Below are 20,215 nucleotides of genomic sequence, written 5' to 3'. Positions count from 1 at the left end.
TAAATGAAGGAGATAGAGTTAAGTACTTCGACAGGACGAAGAGCCCATGAAAGACAGACTGAGAAACACCACCGACATGACGAATCTCGTGCGCTGTCCAACCTCTCGTTTGCCTTACGGTGCAGCTGAACTCACGGCGTGCCTGCAACCCAAACGAAGGCTGTCCGCGGTCACGTGAAAGCTCTAGAGAAAATAAAGCTATGACGCCATAGCTCTTCTAGAGGCGGAGCCGCGCAAACACATGTTGGCTCATGGTCAAGAACCTCCCTGTCTGTTTACGCGGCTGCCAGTAAACAAACAGTCGCAGCTTCTGTAAACGTAGCAGTTACCCGCTGCACATAGCAGTTACCCGCGGGTAACTGCAAACGCAAACTCTCCGACCTGGATTCCAGCCGCTGCGTGGGTGGGATTGCGCCGGCCGACGGTCTGTTCAGGGCTTCAGGCAAAGTGTGCCATTTAAACAATGTAGCAATCGTGTGTACGCAGTACCTCTTGGGTGACGTAACACCATTCGCCTGCTAACGTCTATTCTACTATACTCAGACAATTCAATCACATGGATTTGCAAAGCAAATTAAGGATTTCTGATGGCGCATTCTAAACATAGTCTAAATTTTGAGCTTTAAATATTGTAGTTTTATACAGTAAACATTTAGTTACTTTCAACAGTGCAATAAACTCAATACGAAACTGAGCATCGGTGTTGCTGAAGGAATGCATTAGCTTCAAGTTATCTAACTAAATCGCGTAAACACTGCCCAATGTGGCAAGAACTGAATTCGGACCCCACTTCACTCAACAACACGTACGGTGTGTTACAACTGTTTCATTTCACCCTGCATCAGTTATAATGGATTAGCTAGCACGTAAGAATCTGTTAACCAGTGGAAGCTTGTGTCCTGTCAGACAGCTATATGCTGCCCGAATGGTGTAGATTTGTACTCATCCCAGTTTTGTGCTCAGTTATAAGACTGATCCTCGAAGCCAAACGCATGTTGCTGTTACCAACAAAAATTGACACGGATGTGGGATAGTGTTTCGCCTTTACTTGCTCTCCATTGGTCATTTTTGGCTTTTACCTAGAAGAAGTTGCAATTGAAAAAAGTAGGGGCCTATTTATAATCGACATATTCTTAAAGAAGTTGTTGAAATACCCATTTGTGATCTTCCAAACATTAATCGGCACGATCAAAACATAATACACACAGAAATTTGTACTGAAATATCTAATGTAAGTTAGCTACCCCAGATCGAATCAGCGAGTAGCTTACCTCAATCATCCTTGCCATGGTCCAACATGGTGCTCGCTAGTTGGCATGATAGTTGTATTTCTCTCTCGTCCACGCATATCATTCAAAACCTTAACATTCAACAAATGTATTCAGTGATGAACAACTAAGAACAGCAAAGTGTGTTATTTCTTTATTTACATATTTTCATGGACGAGTTTTTTGTACCCCTAATACCATCCAAACCATAAACTGCGGTGACATTTTTACACATGTAAGTATTACTATTTACATTATTTACATATTTTAATGGACAGAGTTTTTTGCCCTCCTAATACCATTGAAACCGTAAACTGCATGACATTTTTACACATGTAAATATAATAAATACCAAATCAGTATCCTAGTTCGCTAGTTGTGGCTGCGCCCATCGTTATGTAAACAACTAAATAAAATTGCTATTCCACATGACTTGTCAGCTAAATCACTGGGAAAGAGATGAAATCGATTTCAAAGTCATCTGTCTTCGGGCAGAGTTTGCGGATGGCTGTCGTCAGAGATCGAACTGCACTTCTCCACTGTAAGTCACTTGCAAGTGGGAAGGTGAGTGTTAGGGCGATGAGCAACAGCAGCTAGTTACATGGAGCAGTGTACCACGTGACGCTTCAGCCAACGGCGGCATTACGCTGCATCTGACAACAGTGTGTCCTTCGTGGTCAGAGTAGAACATTTAGCAGTGATTTTTATGTTAGTTTAGGTAATGTGAGAGTACTTAGGCATAATGGAGTTCATTAAGCGAAACTAGGCTTGTCCTTTTCTCGTACGAAATTCTACAAACCGTGGATGAGGGGCAACAGGCGTTAACCACAGTGCTCCACTGCGGACTTCAACCGCAGTACGAGCAGACTGAGTAGATTCCCAGATATGTGAGCGACTGGAACGCAAAACATTGTCCTCGACGACCAGCGTTCATCATAGACAAGGATAACGTCAGGATTGCCCCAGGAAGTGTGATAGCACTGTTCTTGTACTTTAAGTACATAAATGACCTGACGGATAGAGCGGGCAGCAGTCTACAACTGTTCGCTGACGACGCAGTGGTGTACAGGAAAGTCGTCGACGAGTGGCTGTAGGAATGTGCAGGATGACGTAGGCAAAATTTCTGTTTGATGTGATGAATGTCACCTTGCTTTAAGCATAGAAAAACGCAAGGTAATGAAAATAAGTAGGGAAAAAAACCGTAATGTTCTAATAAAGCATTACTGGTGCAATGCTAGACACAATTTGGTCGATTAAGTACCTAGTCGTAACGTTGCAAAACGATATAACATGGAATGGGCACGGAAGATCGGTAGTAGAGAAGGCAAATGATCGGCTTTGATTTATTGGGAGACTTTTAGGGAAGTGTAGCTCACCTATAAAAGCAGATCGCGTTTAGAACACTAGTGCGACCCATTCTTGGGTACTGCTCGAGTATTTGGGATCTGTAACGAGTCGGATTAAATCAGACACTTTGAAGCAATCCACAGACGTGTTGCTAGATTTGTTAGTGGTATGTTCGATCCACACGCAGGTATTACGGAGATGCTTCGTAAACTCAAGTGGGAAGTCCTGGAGCGATTTTTTTCGCGAAACAGTATTGAGAAAATTTAGAGAACCGGCTTTGGCGGGTGAGAGCAGAACGGTTCTCTTGCCACCAATGTACTTTTAGTGTAAGGGATGCGAAGACAATCGGTTTTCCCTCGCTTCATTTGCGGGTGAAACAGCAAAGAAAAGGACTAGCAGTGGTAAAGGTGTGTCCTCCACCGCGCTCCGTATGGTGCTTTGAGGAGTTTGTGTGTAGATGTAGATGTAGAAGCGACAGCGATAGCTTTTTGTGCATTTAATTGTTCTAGGAAGAGTCATTAGTAGAAACAGTTCCTCAATGTGCGCCCACCCTATCGTAGTCAGTTAACGAGATTAGGCAACGGCTGGAACGCTTGGTATGGAAAAGCGACAAGCGAGCGCAGTGCGGAGTCCGCTGAGTACTCTCCGTCTCTCTCTCTCTCTCTCTCTCTCACTCTATCTGCGCAGAACGCGTCACACAGCCGGCTTCCGCCTTGCACGGCACTTGTATCACTGGGTCTGCACTCTCGCAGCCAGATGAGAGCCGGCAGCGTTAGCGGGTTGCCTATCAGGCGAGTGTGAGGATACGTGTTTACCTCGCCTTGAGCGTGCACGCTAGGGGGCTAGTGCCAGCCGGTATGACGCGGCTTTGCGTAAGAGGGTGACTCAGCCACGTCCCATTCAGAAACTCCGCACCCAGTTCCCAGAAGCAAAGGTCGCCGACTTGGCTCCGAGCAGTCGCTCCGGCGCACAGGACTCGACTTCGCCGGGAACACTGTGCGAACTCGTTCCCTTTCATATTACGTGGCTCACTGTACGCGAGCCCACAGATACGAGTATACCAGAATCACTAGTCCACTGCGTATCAAATTTATGCCCAGTCTTGATTTCAGACAGTCTCTTCTTCAATGATCACCTTCAGATCCTAGTTAGTTGTCTTCATACCCACGCCCACGCTCTGCGAAGAGCAGTTTACGGTGACGCCAGTTAGCGGGGCGGGACCGAGAATGTGAATAACTGTGGCTCAGAGTTCAGAAACTGATCGCTGTGGCAATACGGTTGACATTGAACATAATGGTGAACTTCATCGAAATAGCACCTTAACCACATGTTCCAATTTTCCACTGCAGTGGGCAGCTGTTGATTTCGCAACTTTGGCGTTTTTAATCAGTTCTGAGGCTGCAAATAAGCCCAGTCCACTCCTTAATGGTGCCTGTGCCCCGCGTGCGTTTTCTGCATCTGGACTGACCAAAAACTCCACAGAAGCAACATTAACAACTGTCCACTGCAGTCGACAACTGCACCGTACGATTAATAAGGGCTCTCAAGACTTTCGGTCAATAAAACTCCATCATATTGAAAATTAGGAGCTCTGATAAGCCCAAAAAATGGATTCAATGAAAAAAGACGTAAAAAGCTACTCAACACTGTTATGGCACTTAGCATTTTGAACCAAATGCTTGGCTGCTTCAAACAGACTCCAGTTACCCAAGAAAAAGGAAAACAAACTATCAGAAATGTAAGGAAACATTTATGGTCCTGTACCATTGCTGACTAGCGGTGATGTTGTTGTGATCTTCATTCCGAAGAATGGTTTGATGCATCTGTTCCCGCTAGTCTGTCCATCTCTCCATAAATACTGCAACCTACATCCACGCGAACCTGGTTACTGTAGCCAAGAGTACTCTGTATTTACCATTTTTTTACTTCCCGTACTTCCCTTTATTGCCAAATTTACTATTCTATGATGCCTCGGAGTGTATGCTATCAACCGATCGCTTCTTCTAGACGAGTTGTGTCTTAAAGAAAATCTGTAAAATATACGAAATGAAAATTATTTATTAAGAAGTTATTAAGGCAGAGAAACACTCATCGAAGAAAAAAATACAGTTCTGCGAGTGCTTAAATAATAAGAATACAACCAGCAAATTGGAAACGTATTTAGACACTAGCTGAACTGGTCTTTTTTCTGCCTGTTAATTAGGTGACAGGGCTGGGTGGGTGAAGAGTATAGTCCTTTGTTTGAGTTAGTGAAGGATGTGACCGATGCTCGAAGTTTGCTACTTCCTTGCTTCTTCCGAAAAGCTTCAACATGTCTCTGGGCTTGACATTCAGGTTCGACGAATGGATCACAAAGAATACTACCTTACACTGAGGTGAAAAAAGTCACGGGACATCTGCTAATATCGTGTTGGATCTCCTTTTGCCCGGCGTAGTGCAGCATCTCGACGTGACATGGACTCAACAAGTCGCTGGTAGCCCTCCGCAGAAATGGTCAGCTATGCTGCCTCTATAGGACTTTGTGTTCTGCCTTAGGGCAGGTCTTGTCATGGGAGAAGCCTTGTCAGAGTAGTCCACCGCATGAGCGTCTAGGGACGTGATTCCAGTGGTGGTTTCCCGTTGCCTTCCACTGATGATGATGGAATGAGAACAACACAACACCCAGTCCCTGAGCGGAGAAAATCTCCGACCCAGCCTTGGCGTGACAGACCGCCGCGCTGACCACTCAGCTATCGGGTGTCGCCTCTGTAGCTGTCCATAACTGCGAAAGTGTTACCAGTGCAGAATTTCGTGCGCAGATTGAGCTCTCGATTGGGTGATCTGGGTGAACAAACCATTCCATTGAACTGTCCAGAAGATCTTCAAATCAACTGCGAACAGCTGTGGTCCAGTGACATGGCGCATTGTCATCCATAAAAGTTCCATCGTTGAATGGTTGCAAATGGTTTCCAAGTAGCCGAATATAGCAATTTCCAGACAACGATCGGTTCAGTTAGACCAGAGGACCCTGTCCATTCCATGTAAAAGCTCACACCATTATGGAGCCACCACCACCTTGCACAGTAGCTTCTTGAAGCTTGGGTCCAGAACTTCGTGCAGTCTGTACCACATTCGACCTTTACCATCCTAGCTGATATCTGGACTCATCTGACCAGGCCACGGTTTTCCAGTCGTCTAAGAGTCCAACCGATATGATCACGAGCCCAGGAGAGAGGCTGCAGGCGATGTCGTGCTGTTAGCAGACGTGCTGTGAGAGTCAGTTAATGCCATATTTCGCCTCACTGTCCTCACGGACATGTTCGAAGTACGTTCCACATTCATTTCTGCTGTAATTTCAAGCAGTGTTGTTTGTTTATTAGCACTAATACTGCTACGCAAACGCCGCTGCTCTCGGTCGTTAAGTGAAGGCCGTCGGCCACTGTATAGTCCATGGTCAGAGGTAGTGCCTGAAATTTGGTATTCTAGGTAGACTCTTGACATTGTAGATCTCGGATATTTAATTCCCTAACGATCTCAGAAATAGAAGTCCCCACACATCTAGCTCCAATGTTCAGAGTCTGTTACTTCCAATCGCGCGGGCATAATCTCGTTGGAAACCTTTTCACATGAATCACCTGAGTACAAATGTCAGCTCCGTCAGTAATGCCCTTTTATACCTTGTGTACGCTATACTATCACCATCTTTATATGTGGATGTCGCTATCCAGTGAGTTCCTCAGTGTATATCGTCATCTTTTAAGAAACTAAAGACATAGGCAGAAGCTCATTGACCAGAAAATGTACTACACCATTGTTCGTCTCCTTGACGCATAAACTGTGGCCATGAAATTATTTTCGCCCTCACCGATGAGTTCGAGATGAAAGCGCCCCGTGTTATTCTTTCCGACTGCATGACTACCGAGGAAAGGAGAGAATGAATTGTTTGAACGTTGTGCCACCTTTTGAGATGAGAAAGGCTGTCCTCCGCTAGATGAGAAACACTGGCTGTTCACGAGGGAACGAAGCGTCGGAACGGATTTCACACGCGCTGCACGGAGAAGTTGCGGAGTGGTGGCTGCTGGTGTGGACGTCAGCGTCACGGCCGACGGAATCTGCAGACGGCGAGCGGCGGCGGCGTGACGACACGTGGAGGCGGCCTGATCCGTGTCCTTGGGGTGTCGCGTCTCCAGCCCGCCCTCACGCCGCTCCGCTGGAGACTGCGTCTGGAGTCGAACTGTCCCACGCGCTCTCCGTCCTGTCTGCGGTCCCTACTCCGAAATAGCAACTAAATACCCGTAAGACAAATATCGACCCGTTAACCGCAGCCGCATCACCTATTTGAAGACATTGTTGGACTGTACTAAGGACCACTGTGGAATTCAGTTTCATCTACCGCGTGAGTCATAAGACTCCATACAAAGAGTAAACGTGGTGTCTACATTTTATTCATCTACACCTACATTTACATGATTATTCTGCAATTCACAATTAAGTGCCTGGCAGAGCATTTTTCGAACCACCTTCAAGATATTCATCTACCGTTCCTTTCTCGAACGGCGTGAGGGAAAAACGATCACTTAAATCTTCCTGTGCGAGCTCCGATTTATCTTATTTTATCACGATGATCGTTCCTCCCTATATAAATGGGTGCCAACAGGACATTTTCGAAATCGCATAAGAAAGTTGGTGATTCAAAGTTCACGAGGAGATCCTGCCACTCCGAAAAATCGTTTGCTTTAATGATCGCCACCCGAATTCACGTATCATGTCCATGGCACTCTTTCACCTGTTTTCGCAATAATACAGAAAGAGCTGCCCTTCCTTGAACTTCTTCGATCTCCTCCGTCAATCCCATCTGACGCGGATCCCACACCGCAGAGCAATACTCCAGAAGAGGGAGGACGTGCTTGGCGTAAGCAGCCTCTTTACTAGATCTGTTGCACTTTCTACGCGATCTGCCAATAAATCGCTGTCTTTGGTTTGCTTTACCCAAACATTACCTATATGAACATTCCATTTTAAGTAATTCGTAATTGCAATCCATAAGTATGTAGGCGAAATTACAGCCCTTAGATTTGTGTAATTTATCGTGTAACCGAAATTTATCGGATTGCTTTTAGTAATCATGCTGACGAATTCACAGTTTTCATTATTTGGAGTCAATTGTCACTTATTAGTGGAAATGGTGTCATATGGTGTTACACTTGCGTTTATATTCCATGTGTCTCCCTTCCATGACGACACACAGTGATAGTCTTACGAAGGAGGCTTATTACATCACGGAGAGATTTTCTATTGACATAGAGAGCACTTTCCGTAAGTGTCAGATAACGTATTACTTCCTCCCACATACATGTCGTGAAGCCACCACGACGAGAAAATTAGGGAAATATTGGAAAACATAAATCTGGATGGCCAGTCGGCGATTTGAACTGTCGTCCTCCGGAATGTGAGTCCAGTTGGCAACGGAACCTGCTCTTTTCAATTTCTTGATAAGTTTTGCCACTGTATCATAGGTTATTTGCGTTCTGTGCGCTGCCCTGAGAGTGTGTGCTACATGGCGTACCGTTCCCAGCCAACAGAATAATGTCAATCCGTTCTTCTTTGGTTAGTGACATTTCTTTTCAATTGGTCCGCCTTCCTGAAAATGAAAAAGAACTTCCTCACGGCATTCACTATTTGTATGGAGATTGGTGATTCTTCCTGTACAATTCAGACTCGTGAGCTACCGAATTTGATTCAGCTGCAGTATCGCAGACAGAAATCTTTTGTCGGCACAGTAGAATAGAACAGTTAAGCGTTTAACCAACTGGGATGTCCTCAGGCCAAGTACTGCCTATCGGCGTGGCAGTAGAGTGTAACATGGGCAATACGAGAGATATGTGATCAAGACCAGATCGTGGATGATCAGCACACAGGTCAATTCATCTCTAAAATCGTGCAGGCACTGCGATTTTCACGTCTTGCTGCGGTAATAGAGTAATGTGGGTACCTCCATTCGGACAACATCGGTTAAAGAATGTGATCGCCGCCGACTACCGAAGGTTCTAGCAAAGCTTACAATTCACTCACCAGTTCAGCGCCGGTCAACGATGGTGAGTAGGTATATAACGCCGCAGCAAACCGTTTCTGAAGACTACAGAACTCGTCGTCTTACACGTTTTCCTCTGCACACGGAATATCACACGGCACAGGGACTGCCACAGCTATTGAACACTCGGAAAGTGGAAAAAGGTCCCTTGAATGGATCAGTACAGACCAGTGGTTGAGTTGAGTGCGTGGAAAGCCACATGAGACGACACATTCGAGTTTCCACGGAACACAGATCAGTCAAATGGAGAAGGTATGTGTATGAGGTAGGGAAGGGGGAGGGAGCGAGGGGTTCACGAGCGATGAAACGGGTACCATGGTAGTCTGCCATCGTTTTTCATCAGTGGACGATGTAGGATCCTACAGTTCGAACACAGTTCGGCTACAGCACCTCACAAGCGACAAGACAGTACATTACCTTACCGTACCCATCAGAATATGTAAGAAGAGTTTGAGGATCACTCCAGGAACATGAATTGTTCGAGAGTGTATAGACGTAAGGGGAGGCCTCTAATAAAAGTATTTGATATTTTCGAAGCGTTTGTCGATTTCGAGTCGCCTGAACAAATGTTCATGCTTCAGAATCAAAACTAATTCTTTGTCTTCACAAATCTTCGTCCTGGAGGGATAGTTTAGGAGCCATCGTCAGTATCCTACATTCGAGATATGTTAGAAAACTGGATCCGATTTCTGCACAGCCCGAATACCAGAACAGGTTATTATTCTTTTTTCCTTGACCATCTTTATTGCCACGTGAACGCCGAATATGTAGCTAAATTGTTTAAAATATATTTCTGAGTTTATTTTACCAATGTTTATAGCACATCATAAATCACAATAACATGCATAAACAAATACCGTTAACGGAGTATCTCAAAAATAGAAGACTCAGGAACTTTACAAACCTTTTGGCTTTGAAGGCACCTTTTACATTGGTTTCGGTGTCTATCAATTTACGAACGCAACACAACAAGAGTATATTTTTAGATGATCTTGGAGCAGTTAGGTAAGATCGAGAAATAGCGGAATCTGTGACTCGTCTACATGTGTTAGATATTTGTAGATTTTTAGATGCTCTTCCCGTACTGCACCGAAATCATATTAAAAAACGTTTTTGGTAAATAGTTAAGTAACAGCTGACAATGACCACTGTTCCCCTTTCTTGTTCTGTGTGTTAACGCCAAAGCAAAAAGAAGGGGGCAGAGGGAGACAAAAACTGGAACACGCTAACCGGTTTTAGGTTGTCGGTTATCGTCTTGCGACTGATAACCACTGCGGGTAACGTTCACGACACGTACTCTGCGGTGAAAAGTCACACGCTTCTAACAACTACGTGCTGAAATACATATTCCGAGCAGAAGTAGTGGAAAACCTTCATGTAAAACGAAGAGATATGACCACCCAGAGGAATTAAAAAAATATTCCTTTGATATTAGACAGTGAATTGCAAAATCCGGTGGCTACCGAAAATGAAACCGTTTCTCTAGGGCCCAGAATTGGCGATGATCTCTTCGACACTAGTATGGAAGTTATTTGAGCAATTGAAACTTCAAATCATTACGAAGCAATTTCTCGACTGATAATTGTAGAACAATTGATAGTTTCTCTTCGTTATAGTCTTCACATCAGAGAGGCTAATGCGGTGATGCTTCGACCTTGATTTACTTTAACGAAACGAAATCATTGTTTTCCAGAAACTATTTCTAAATGATAATATACTCCCGAAACAGGAACAGGCTTTACTCTCGTCGACGTCAGCAGTGGGCAGTGGAAAATTTCCTGTCGTTTTCCTACCAGTGCCGGCTCCAGGAATACTGATCACAATGAGTAGATGAATGTCGCAACCAATATGAAAGTAAAATTTGGCGACGCGCGCAGACACTTTTGGTATTCCGAACAGCTGCTTCGTGCACGGTTGTCACGGGCCGTATCTCGCTGGAGAACAATACAGTGTTGCGAATCACCTTGTGTTTTTTTACTTCTGCTGCCTGCGCAATGAATTCCAGATGCGTATCCGCCAGTTGCAACGCCGTGTACGGTGTCTTCACTGGAGAAGAGAGAGAGAGACAGACAGACAGACAGAGGCTCCGAAGTCGTCTTCTCGTAGTAAATCTTGGCACACAAATGAAGTTGTGAGGGCTTTTCGCCTGCTCTAGGTCTCGATCGTGCAACAGTGTCCTGCGCGAGGTACTGCATCGCCGTCTCTTTCAAAATACGGTTGAAACTTTCATTTATACACGCACGAGCCCTAAAGCTTTATCCGTCAGAAAGTATCTCAGTAAAGCACACTTCACTGTAGAGTGAAAGGGTCATTAGGGAAATGGGCCATAGGCTGCGTGTAAGTCGTTTCTCTAAGATGTCACTGTGAAGCCTGGTCGGATAGTTCGGCAGGTAAGAGTATTTCTTGTCAAAGGCATGGGTTTGGGTTCGAAACCAAGTCTAACACACAGATCAGTGTGCCGACAAGTTTAGGCTAAAAATTACCTACTCCGGGAAAAGTATTCATCTTTAATCAGCCATACCGTTAGAACTTGAGAGATCACAACACTCTTGTCACTTACAATTTCGAAGAATGAACTACTTACTAATTCGTAATTAGTTTCATGGCTAGTCTTCGGATGGCTGCACACAATTCGTTTGATAGGCGCATATTATTTTTTTCTGTTATGAATAGCAGCCTGTGTTACGTAATACTGTCCCCCTGCTCCCACCATTCTTACGGATACTATTACGTTAAACGTAAAAGAAGCAATTCAAGAACTGTACTTGTCTGTTGTTTGTATTAGGCATTTCGTGTCCATTTATTTTAAAGTATTTGTGATTAATGAAGTGTACTGAACGTGAAGGCGACAGGAGTTTCAGAGAAGTAACTGATGAAACTAAGAAATGAAAGTTTTCGCCGTGTAGCTCACACAAATCTGGATTCCTTGGGGCTCTTAATATTTCCTATGATATTCGGTTGCGTAACAATTGAAATATGCCCCTATGTTTTACATTTGTTAATTATATCTCTTTCGTTCCAATATTGTTCAGTTTGACTAACAGTATTTTTTTCTTTGTTTCATTTCAGGTCTTCCAGGTGAGTGTGTCTCCCTGCTCTGCAGAAACAAAAGAAACGAAGCGCGTAAGTTATCCAAATTTCCATTTTGTTCACCTTTCAGGAATATGCTGTAAAAATATTTCATATGCGTTTCTTGCCATTTTCCCATATAATTCGAAGCTCTTTCGGTTTTCGGGCGCACACCGAGGACATAATTATAAGGGGCAGTCGAATGAAAACGAGACAAATTGATAAAAATAAGTAAATTGTTTATTATTTCAAAAGTATTCACCATAACTATTAATACACTTATTCCGCTGTGGGACAAGACAGTTAACGACTTAAGGAAAAAATGTTTACTGTTGCATGAGGAACCTTGGTTGTACCCGGGCGTGCACTTTTTCGTCCGAACCAAATCGACGTCCACGAAGAAAGATATTCGTGGCCGTCGATTTGCTTCGGACGATGAGGGCACGCCTGGGTACAATCATGGTTCCGCAGGCAACCGCAAACAGTTTTTCCTTAAGACATTGACTAATTGTATTGATAGTTATGGTGACTACTTTCGAAATAATAAAGAGGTTACTTAAATGTTTTTTCCATGTATCACGTTTCCATACTCTTCTCCTTCCAGCTCTTCGGCTGAAAACTTGTCTTCACAATATCTGGAAGATTTATGGCGAACATATCGTAACAATACATAATTATGTTCTACTGAATACTGAAAAACTGATGGAAACTTAAATCAAATATTGTACAGTATTATCTGGCACGGGAAGTTTTCAGTGTTCCAAAACTTTGTACTGATCGGACATTCCTGAAGCGTATGTCAGCTTTAAGTAATATAAAGTCAGTGACAAAACGCCAAAGGTGTCATAAAGAAAAGATGAAAATAATACAAAAGAGATGAAGCGTAGAAAAATAATTAGTTTTTCTGCCGTGAGGGTACAGTCGGTTTATTTTTGTTTTAATTTATTTACTTATTTGCAATATTTTTTAAGCATTTAGCTTTCTCATTACAAATAATGGTCGTGAAATGAAACATGTCCTAAGGTACGAAGAAGCTTTTAATGCGAAGTATGCCTCTTGAATGGTTATCCAGCAAAAAATTTTGAAACGTGCTGGTTAGTATCCAAACGTAACTTCACTTGTTTCGTCAACACTAAATTTTATTTGGGGAGGGGTAAAATTACTGTGGCATCACAACCTCTTGGGTGTGCACTTTTCTGCTGGTTTTGTTCGTTTCAGTCGATTATGCATCTGTACTGAGTTTTGTTTGCGCAACCGACTCCTGTTAGAGATCATAAAAATTTTTCGATCTTAACAAATGTAAAGAAACAAGGAAAGATTCTCTTATATTCTAATTGTGCTACTGCACAGATACAGAGAAGATAAAAGACGTACCATTTCTGTGCTTGGAAAAATAAAATAATTTTGAATAAATGTGCAACTGACACGATTGTTTTTATGTTATTCATGTAACATTAACTGCTACGTGAATTTGAGGCAATTTTTGTTTGGCCGTCGCTTTCAGGAGAGGTCTAGGGTACTTTTATATTGGTTTATAGTTCGAGGGTGTGGCAATAAGTAAGTCGGAAACGCCAGAATGAGGTAACTAGTTTTAATTTTCGCGCCCATGGGTATGTTGGAGGTGGCAGCACATGTCACGCGGAAGGTAGCCGATACACAGTGTTCCGCAGCCAATGGTTAATGATTTACAGTCAGACCAAGATGTGCTGTTCGTGTGTACATGACTAGAACAACGCGATTTTTGTGAGCCGAGGAACTGACTGCAGAGCACGTCCATAGAGAAATTCATTCCGTATATAATTAGAACTGTGTTACCGGTCATTAAAACACAAAGTAGTTCACATTAGTATGTTTCTTTTTTTTCTCGCGCGTTATATTTGTTAGTAAGTCTCCCTGGTCATTTTAGGCGGTATTGTAAGTCCCTCGCAGAGCCTTTCTTCCACTCTGGCACTGCTTCTCCTCTCGTGAGCGTGCCATGTAGGGCGGCGAGAGGAACTTTGCTTTGCTGTGCTGTGACTCAGACGCCCCTAGAAGGGAACACAGTCTGTATGTGGGCCGGTACCGCGGCGTGTCCTATTCCGTGCACAGCGGGCCTTCCGTAGTCCTCCGCAGCGTTCCCCTGGCCGGTAGGCCACCCACACGGCAGCGCCGCTCCACGGCACGCTTGTCTGCCGACAATGAGACCGCGCGATAAGAGCGGGGCTCGTACTTCGCGTGGCGGCTGGCCGTGTGACGTGGGCACCGACCGGCACTGTGTGCGGCGTAAAAGCAGGTATCTCCTAACACGCCGAAGAAGTTGGTGCCTACTTGCCGGTTTCCACCAGCGGTCGCAGTACGTATACAAGTTAACAATTCTACGAGGACAAATGGACGATAGTACGGGATGCCAGCGCGTAATGTCATGTGTTATAGGCTATAAACTCACGAACGCACGCTTAGTTGAACGACCATATGTGATCTAATTGCGTATGGACTTCCGCGGCCAGAGTCAGTTGACATAAAATCTTTCTGAGTACCGTGCCGCGTCTTAATGTCACGGTTACAGTGGTCTGCTGATCAGTAGACCCGGAAGCAGGACCGTAGCCGAAATGCTGGTTTCTCCAGCACAGATTGCACACTATGACGCGGCACGATACTCAGAAATCTTTTATATCGACATATGTGATCTGTTACTTCTAGCCGGCCGCTGTAGCCGAGCGGTTCTAGGCGCTTAAGTCGCAGGTTCGAATCCTGCCTCGGGGATAGATGGTTGTGATGTCGTTAGGTTTAAGTAGTTCTAAGTTCTAGGGGACTGATGACTTTAGATGTTAAGTCCCATAGTGTTTAGAGCCATTTGAACCATTTTTTTTTTTTTTACTTCTAATATCAATGCATGTGCATATGTGATCTCGTACAACTCTCTTCCTGAAACTTAGTTGCTGAGATTTTGAATACAGCTTTGGCAAGGTGCAGGGAAAAACAAATTTACACAATGGGATGACAAATACTCGGCCATGACATTCTACTCGTATTAATGGACGTACAATTCAGCTATGAATACTTGCCTCATTACATCAGCCTAACTAGTGCGGATGTCTCGTGTGCACCGCCTGGACTTTAATTGTGTAAGTTCTATTCCGTAAGTTTCTGAACTGCACGTATACTATACCTACATCTAATGCCGTGACTAGCCTGTGGCAGCTAGGGCACGTGCCCATTGCACCATTTTGGGATGGGCGAAAAAAAGAAAATGAGACAGGGTGAAAGAAAGAGGGGGGGGAGGGGCGTAGCAGTTGGAACAAGAAGAACGGAAGGGACTAGAGGGTGCTGAAATGGAAAGGGTGTGGAGATTAGGAATGACTGCGCTGAGCAAAAGTTCCGTTAAGACCTAGTTCTCCCTGGAATAGGGACGCTTATGTCTCATTTTCAGCTACTAGATAGTGCTTCTCTCGTGATGCTAAGTAGGCCAACGAAACGAAAGTGTAAATAGTATAATTTGCAAACATAATACCAGAAGTAAACAATACAATGATGACTACCTCACACAAATCGATAGATTAATAAACCAAAGATGTAAACATAGTACACCGTTGTCAAGCTGTCAAGAGAAGTTGTCAGTTTTAGAAACGAATTAAACATCTCAAAATAAGTGATGGTGCAGATTAACTTATCAACATATAATAAATTTCGACAGCATCACTGACAACGGCGCGCTAAAGACTTTTAAAAATTGTAAAGTAAAAATTATAACGTAATTTATAACTAATGAAAACATACAAAAATTATGTATCAGCATCTACATTTACATTTATACTTTGCAAGCCACCCAACGGTGTGTGGCGGAGGGCACTTTACGTTCCACTGCCATTACCTCCCTTTCCTGTTCCAGTGCCCGCATCTCGTGGTCGTGCGGTAGCGTTGACGCTTCCCACACCCGGGTTCCCGGCTTAGATTCCCGGCGGGGTCAGGGATTTTCTCTGCCTCGTGATGGCTGGGTGTTGTGTGCTGTCCTTAGGTTAGTTAGGTTTAAGTAGTTCTAAGTTCTAGGGGACTTATGACCACAGCAGTTGAGTCCCATAGTGCTCAGAGCCATTTGAACCATTTGAACCTGTTCCAGTCGCGTATGGTTCGCGGGGAGAACGACTGCCTCGAATCTCTTTAATTTTACATTCGCGATCTCCTTAAGAGGTATAAGTAGGGGGAAGCAATATGTTCGATACCTCATCCAGAAACGCACCCTCTTGAAACCTGGACAGCAAGGTACACCGCGATGCAGAGCGCCTCTCTTGCAGCGTGTGCCACTTGAGTTTGATAAACATCTCCGTAACGCTATCTCGCTTACCAAATAAGCCTGTGACGAAACGCGCCGCTCTTCTTTGGATCTTCTCCATCTCCTCTATCAACCCGACCTGGTATCGCAGAAGGAACATTCAACTTCTCGTAGACCTATTGCAGTACCTCGTTCAATCTCGGTGAGATGCTGATAACGGCAACTTTGTCGCCTTAAAGGCATTCTCGGCCAGCATCAACTCACCAGGTCCAATCTCTAAGCTAACAAACGCTCAGGGCCGTTACAGCGCTTATTTAAAGAAAATTTGATTGGCATACTCTTAGTGGCGCTACTAGCGCAAATCTTATGAGACCTGCACGAAACCTAAAGAGACATCATCTTTCAGATGTAGAAACACGCCTACAAACTTTCGTTTGTGTTACACAGCTCCTTGTTGGTGCCGCGATTTCTTTTTCGGTCAGTGTGTTTAGCTTGGGCTAGCATTGTGATGGGTCACCATCCGGTCTGCTGAGCACTGTTACATTGTTAGCAAGCGGGGTGCACTCAGCCTTTGTGAGGCAAACTGGGACTTTCATGAGAGGTAGTGGCTCCGGTCTCGTAAACTGACGTACGGCCAGGAGAGCAGAGTGTTGACCACATGAACCTCCATGCCCGCATCCGGTGACGCCAGTGGGCCTTCATGGCCTGTTGACCTGTTCGGGTGGAGTTCAGCTTTAGTGTGAAATTACAGTGAAATGAACACCCTTAGCTGCTTACAGGCGTTGACATACGTCAACGGGGACAGATGAAAGTGTGTGCCCCGACCGGGACTCGAACCCGGGATCTCCTGCTTACATGGCAGACGCTCTATCCATCTGAGACACCGAGGACACAGAGGATAGCGCGACTGCAGGGATTTATATCTGGCACGCCTCCCGCGAAACCCACATCCTCAACGTATTGTCCCGCACTACACTCGTAGTGCCCCTGCCCATTATACTCATTACTCGCGGCGCGTTGCAGATTTCCGTAAGAGTTCGGGCACTGTTTGTTCATTCGCACAGATGAAGAAGATGGTCAAATGGCCGGTGAACCTTAACTATATATATACTAAGATGGTATCTGTTCTTTCGGGCATGTCCGAAAGAACAGATACCATCTTAGTATATATTCGGCTTTAGTGTATTTAGCTGCCGAGATTTGCGAGGATTTATGCACACACTTGAGTACTTCCGTAAAATTCGTTGTGCCTACGTAACTCGATAGCAGTCGATTAACGTAATAGACAAGTACACGTCATTTTGACGTCCCTTCCTAGCAAGCTTCGAGTGAAACTGGTTTCCCCCCCTCCGATGCCGTCTCGCGCGCGCCACGTAGCTGCGACCTGCCGCAGCGGGTGAGGCCGCCAGTTCAGCCGGCCGCGGCCGCTCGATGGGACACGGCATCTGGCGAGACGGCGTCGGCCTACCCGGTTGCGCAACGCGCGCGGCTCGTGGGCGGCAGCGGCACACGAAGGCGCCGCCACCAGGCGGCCACTGGAACCGGACCCGCCGTCTGCGCGCCGCCGCGCGGTTCAAGGACGCGCCGCAGCCGCTGGCGACCACACGCAAGGACGCAGACACTTGCCGCGGCCGACCGCGTGCTAAGCGCACCCTGCAAAAACTTAGTCGTCACCAGGAGACACCCTACCAGGCTTTCATAATGGTCTCAAGTCGTCGACGATGATGATGATGATGATGGTGATGTTTGGCTCGTTGGGCGCTCAACCGCGCTGTCATCAGCGCCCGTACACATTCCCAATCTGTACACAGTCCAATCTAACCACTTTCGTGAATGATGATGGAATAATGAGAACAACACAAACACCCACTCCCCGGGCAGAAATCGTCAACGAAGAGGGACCACGTATTTCTTCACGTGTATGCCATATTCTAGGACTACCAAATTGAGAGGATGTTGATTGCTGCGTTGCACCTGCTGTACCAAACCATTTCAGACATTTTCTTTGGGGCTATAATCGGGTCATTTAGGGGCCCATCTGAGCTGCAATAGAGCGTCTAAGAAGATACTAGGTAACGGAGGCTATTTAAATGATCGTTGTTGTTGTTGTGGTCTTCAGTCCTGAGACTGGTTTGATGCAGCTCTCCATGGTACCCTATCCTGTGCAAGCTTATTCATCTCCCAGTACTTACTGCAACCTACATCCTTCTGAATCTGCTTAATGTATTCATCTCTTGGTCTCCGTCTACGATTTTTACCCTCCACGCTGCCCTCCAATACTAAACTGATGATCCCTTGATGCCTCAGAACATGTCCGACCAACCGATCCCTTCTTCTAGTCAAGTTGTGCCACAAACTCCTCCCCAATTCTATTCAATACCTCCTCATTAGTTATGTGACCCAACCATCTAATCTTCAGCATTCTTCTGTAGCACCACATTTCGAAAGCTTGTATTCTCTTCTTGTCCAAACTATTTATCGTCCATGTTTCACTTCCATACATGGCTACACTCCATACAAATGCTTTCAGAAACGACTTCCTGACGCTCAAATCTATACTCGATGTTAACAAATTCCTCTTCTTCAGAAACGCTTTCCTTGCCATTGTCAGTCTACATTTTATATCCTCTCTACTTCGACCATCATCAGTTATTTTGCTCCCCAAATAGCAAAACTCCTTTACTACTTTGAGCCTCTCATTTCCTAATCTAATTCCCTCAGCATCACCCGACTTAATTCGACTACAATCCATTATCCTCGTTTTGCTTTTGTTGATGTTCATCTTATATCCTCCTTTCAAGATACTGTCCATTCCGTTCAACTGCTCTTCCAAGTCCTTTGATGTCTCTGATGATCACCATACCCTAAATGAGTGGACTCAATTCGCAGTACTGAAAACCATCACAGAACCACTTTCGGTGTTCACCCCGGTAGCTGCGGTATCAGGGCAGGGGATTTCTAAACGAAGGGGGCCGGATTCGACTCCGGACCAGATTCGACTCCGGGCCAAGTTGGAGATTTTCTCCGCTCGGGGACTGGGTGTTGTCCTTATCTTCGTATCGTCATAAATGATATTACTATTGGGTGGCTGAATGGGCTCGGCCCGAAAGCCAAAAAAATAAGAAAAGAATCGACACCTTCGGCTTGAACGACACTCACCACACCCTGCGGGTATACGCCCAATTGGGTCGTAGGTTCGTTTCACACCTCGCATCATTTGTGAAAGAGACAGAATCTTCGTACCACACTACACGCCCCCAGCCAGAATCTATCCAGTTTCCTTGTTGTTTGGCTCAAAAACGTGCGGATATTTGGCGCTGTGGACAACGCCCTTTCATGAGGTACCCAATTCCCAGTGTCCATTGCATGCAGTTCCCTCCGTAATGTTAGCTTGGAGACTGGATAAGAAAATCCCTGCATTCATTGAAGCAGCAGTTCATGTCAGGTCTGTAACCGATTCTCGTTGACAAGGCCTGAACTAGTCTCTTTCCTGCGGCCACTGCTGTTATGCTATGTTAAATAGCCGCGAATTATACACAGTTTGTTGAAGGCACTAAGACAGTCCTCTACGCACGGCCCAGCTTTATTCACGGACTCGTCATGAGCAAGTTCCGAACAAGACAACCCCTTCCTACCATTCTGTCACATATGCCCGTGGACATGTCTTGCTACACTAATTTCATACAACAGACTGCCACATATCTACCACTTACCTCAGTAGTGGAGTCACATGGTACTAGTGCAAAAGTCAGTAATAGTCAATCTGGTCCCTAATGTCTACTAGTAGACTGAAGGCAGTAGGCGTTTTAAAAAACATTTTATTACGTTTTCATAAAATTTTGATCTAAAATGTTTCGTTGATAACTATTTTTATATGCTTTAACTTGCTGTAACTCTGCTTTATAAACTTCATAAAGCGAAGTTAGTTCCCTACATTGTAAATTACCATTACTCTGGAACCAGCGGGTGATTAGAAAAATTTAGTAGCAACAGAGATATATAAGTGTACTGCAGGTAAAAATGGTTGGTTACTCCTGTGCTGAACAGGGAATGTGGCCTGTGTTTTGTACCGTGAATTTACGTTCTGCTGACTCGCTGTATCTCCAGTAAAACAGCTTGATTGAATGGCGTCGGGCAGTGGTACCGGCGAGCAGCCAGCCACGCTTGACAAGGTTCAAGGGGGGAAAAAGAAAGAAAAAAAACCGGTGGCCT

At 45.0% G+C, this 20,215-nt stretch overlaps 1 protein-coding gene across 1 annotated transcript in view; it reads left to right on the top strand.

Moving 5' to 3' along the window:
- Positions 1–20,215, top strand: part of LOC124612318 (proton-coupled amino acid transporter-like protein pathetic) — a 112,167-nt gene that overhangs the window by 51,755 nt on the left and 40,197 nt on the right. Inside the window, exon 2 of the mRNA XM_047140448.1 lies at positions 11,755–11,763. Coding sequence (XP_046996404.1) covers positions 11,755–11,763 — 9 coding nt within the window. The remainder of the gene's footprint in view (positions 1–11,754; positions 11,764–20,215) is intronic.

This window comes from Schistocerca americana, chromosome 4 (assembly GCF_021461395.2).
Source record: "Schistocerca americana isolate TAMUIC-IGC-003095 chromosome 4, iqSchAmer2.1, whole genome shotgun sequence".
In the NCBI taxonomy this organism is placed as follows: domain Eukaryota; kingdom Metazoa; phylum Arthropoda; class Insecta; order Orthoptera; family Acrididae; genus Schistocerca; species Schistocerca americana.
The sequence above is the reverse complement of the archived record's forward strand: the minus strand, read 5'-3'. Positions and strand labels throughout refer to the sequence as shown.